The sequence below is a fragment of the Cariama cristata genome, unplaced genomic scaffold (genome assembly GCF_000690535.1).
Source record: "Cariama cristata isolate BGI_N322 unplaced genomic scaffold, ASM69053v1 scaffold22014, whole genome shotgun sequence".
Lineage (NCBI taxonomy): Eukaryota > Metazoa > Chordata > Aves > Cariamiformes > Cariamidae > Cariama > Cariama cristata.
Genome location: NW_009613811.1, coordinates 16,211 through 19,216, shown reverse-complemented (window position 1 = coordinate 19,216; position 3,006 = coordinate 16,211). Strand labels below are relative to the sequence as shown.

The following is a 3,006-nucleotide window of genomic DNA, read 5'->3' as shown; positions in this document are numbered from 1 at the left end:
CATCAGGTAGAACTGGAGGTAAGACTTTGTTGGCTTGAAAAGGCTCATGGGAGAGAGATGCCAAAAAGCCTTGGCACTAATTGCGGCATGGGGAAGAACAACGATTTCAACTTCTAAGTAACTGACCACAGCAACCTGGTCATTAGGTGGAGCAGCCCAACATGGGAAAAGGTGAATGAGCTGGAAAAATCCAAGGGCCCATGGCAGACCCACGTTCCTGCCGCTTCCTTTGGCTCCCGCTCCTCGTCCTGGCACGCTCAAACACCAGTGTTTGTATTGAGTCAGTCTCCAGCTTTGTGCCTGGGTTTCTGAGCCTTCATGTGAAGGTACTCCAAGATTTAGTTATCTTACCATCATCTTCCTTCCAGTCAATAAACCAGACTTAAAACCTTTGAAGTAGTGGGTTTCAATGCACTTCAGTTGACTTCTGAGAGGATAGTTTTTCAAAGAAAGCTCCTAGCGTGCCACATCACTTCTCTGCTTGTTTTCTTGGTTCTTTACAGTTATGTAAATTCAAGGAGGCCAGACAGTAATGGACGGAGATTAAAAAGCTACCATAAGGCAAATCAGGGTGTGAACTTGCAGAGCATCAGCTAATTTGCAGTAACTGCCCATGTGTGTGCTCCTACCCTGCAGATCCCTTCAGCAATACCACTTACCTCGCGTTTCCTTCAGGCTTAGAGGATACACATGAGCAGTTACTCCAGTCTCATGGATGTGTAGCAAGTTACAGCCTATCTCACCCCAAGGTGATTTATTCATCTGTCTGTATCCTCAGTAATCAAGCCACCATCTTATGGAAAGATTGCCTCTCATTTATTTATGTCTGGCCTTATAACTTCAAACTAAGTTGCTAGTATGTCTTAATTTTCTCCATCTGTGAAAACAGATGCTGTTTATTTTGGATGATTTGCCAAGGGAGTCCAATTGCTGGGGCTCATTATAGGAGTCAAAGTTGCTGTTGCTCCATGACAGCACTGGGCTCGCTGTCTCGCAGTCTCCCGATGAGCCCGTACGTCTGCTGGGCTCTCTGCTCCCCACAAACGTGCCCATGGAGCCTGGGGCTCCAGGACTTTTCTCCCCTCGATAGTCACTGCAAGGATTTTAACTTGCAGCTTTGGAGGAGTGCGAGGCTGACGGGGCTATCCACAATGAAAGAAGTGTGAGATTCATCTAAATCTTCTATTCTCAATTTAGGACCATTTTGTTTCCTCTCTGTGAGAGACATCTTTGTGTCTCACTACCTGGCCTGTCCACACAGACATTTTACATTTTTTCAGAAACACGCATCCGTGGCAATGTCATCCGTGGCAATGTCATCCGTGGCAATGTCATCCGTGGCAATGTCATCCATGGCAATGTCATCCATGGCTGTGCTCCTCAGGCAGCGGGCTGGAGGTACGTTTAGACTTCCCAGAGCAGACATCATCTTTACAGCATACTCTTTAAGCAGAGGCTCCTTCTAATCTCTCATTCAGTTTTGGGCAAGATGTGATGCTTTTCAAGAGCCTTACCAATATTATTCTTCCTGATGGATGACCAGTCTTTTGCAAAGTGATTGGTTCCTTGCAGAGGGTCTGATCCCCCTCCCTGCTCATGTTGGGCATTTCATCAGGCCACGTGTTCAGTGATGCAGGAAAGACTTGAAGATTTGGTCAGTTATAAAGGGGGTGTGGGAAAAGGCTTGTGGTGATCGTTGTCCTGAAAGGTGCTTCTCTTCGAGCCCAGCATTCCCCAGGAGGGTCCGACTGTGACGTTAAGGTGCTAGCCCAAGTTCAGCTCTTGGCAGCCAAAGTGCAGTGGTTGCACTGGGGACTTGCTCTTCGCCTTGGGTTTATTGCAGGTGATTTCTGCCAAACTCCCGGGAGCCTGTTCACAGAAACTTTTTTTAAGGACCAATGTGTTACTGGCCAGCCAAGCCAGATGAAAGCTCAGGGATTTGGGATCAGTGTCATGGGAAATTTGAATTAAGAAAGCCCTGATCAAGAAGGAGCGTTCACCCAGCCAACAGCTATTAGGGACTTCACAAGTGCCCCATGCAGAACTCTAGCGTCCGGCTCCCACCTGGACTGCTGCCTTCCCAAGGACTCGTAGGAAAGCAGGAGATATTTTTCAGTAACACTCCAGTCTCAGCTGTTTGTTTCCTGTGTATCAGGTGGAGCTGACACGGAAAAACCAGACCCGGCTGTGCCCGCAGCACGGCAGCCTGGCCGGAGGCAGGACAGGTGGCTTCTGCCGCCGTTCGGTTGCCCAGTTGCTGCACTTCATCGCTTTTCTTCATAAGGCGATGGCAATGCCAGGCCGGGCTTCTCCATTGCCTCAAATGTCAGGAACGGCGGCATTTGAGGCTAAAGATACATGGTTTAAAATCTCAGTTTCCCCAGGGCTCCACCGTCTTTGTCCCATTATCTTCTGCAGTACCTCTCCGTCTTCTGCAGCTTTTGAGGTATTTGCAGATCTGAAGGGTCAGAGCCAGGGCCTGCCTTCACAGCAGCTCAGAGAAGACAAAGGCAGATTTTCTTTTGCTCGCTGTCAGTGCTTGAACCGACCTGCCTTCCTGGGAGAGCCGTCCGCCCGCTGCGGGAGGGGAAGGGTTGCTGGCTGAGAAGTGATGAGCTCGCGGGTGGCCACTGCCCCTTTGAAAAAAGAAAGTTATAATAAAAAAAAAAAACAAAACATGACACCAAAAAACAACTATGGAAAGAGATACTGAAGGGGAGATGAGAGAGAGAAGCTCCGTGCATTTTGGTTGCTTTTGGTGTTAGACATGGTTGCAGTCTTTTCTGTCTTCATGGACAGTTTGTAGAAGACTGGCCGATGGCGGGGCAGTGAAACCCAAGGGAAGGAAGGACACAGCTTTCTTTAGAACTGGGAGATGTATTTCTTCGGTGACCCTTTTTTTCTCCTAAGCAAACTGAAAAACTCAGTCACCGAGTTTTTCTCGGCAAACAAGATCATTTAAGAGAGACATTCGGGAGCTGGGATCCAGGGCTCGGAGCTCCTTCA

At 48.5% G+C, this 3,006-nt stretch overlaps 1 protein-coding gene across 1 annotated transcript in view; it reads left to right on the top strand.

The window, feature by feature from the left end:
* Window positions 1-1,280: 1,280 nt before the first annotated feature.
* Window positions 1,281-3,006, top strand: part of LOC104160916 (protein CASP-like) — a gene marked incomplete at its 5' end in the record, with an annotated part of 15,317 nt that continues 13,591 nt past the window's right edge. Inside the window, 2 exons of the mRNA XM_009699171.1 lie at window positions 1,281-1,398; window positions 2,419-2,465. Of these exons, the coding sequence (XP_009697473.1) occupies window positions 1,281-1,398; window positions 2,419-2,465 (165 nt within the window). The remainder of the gene's footprint in view (window positions 1,399-2,418; window positions 2,466-3,006) is intronic.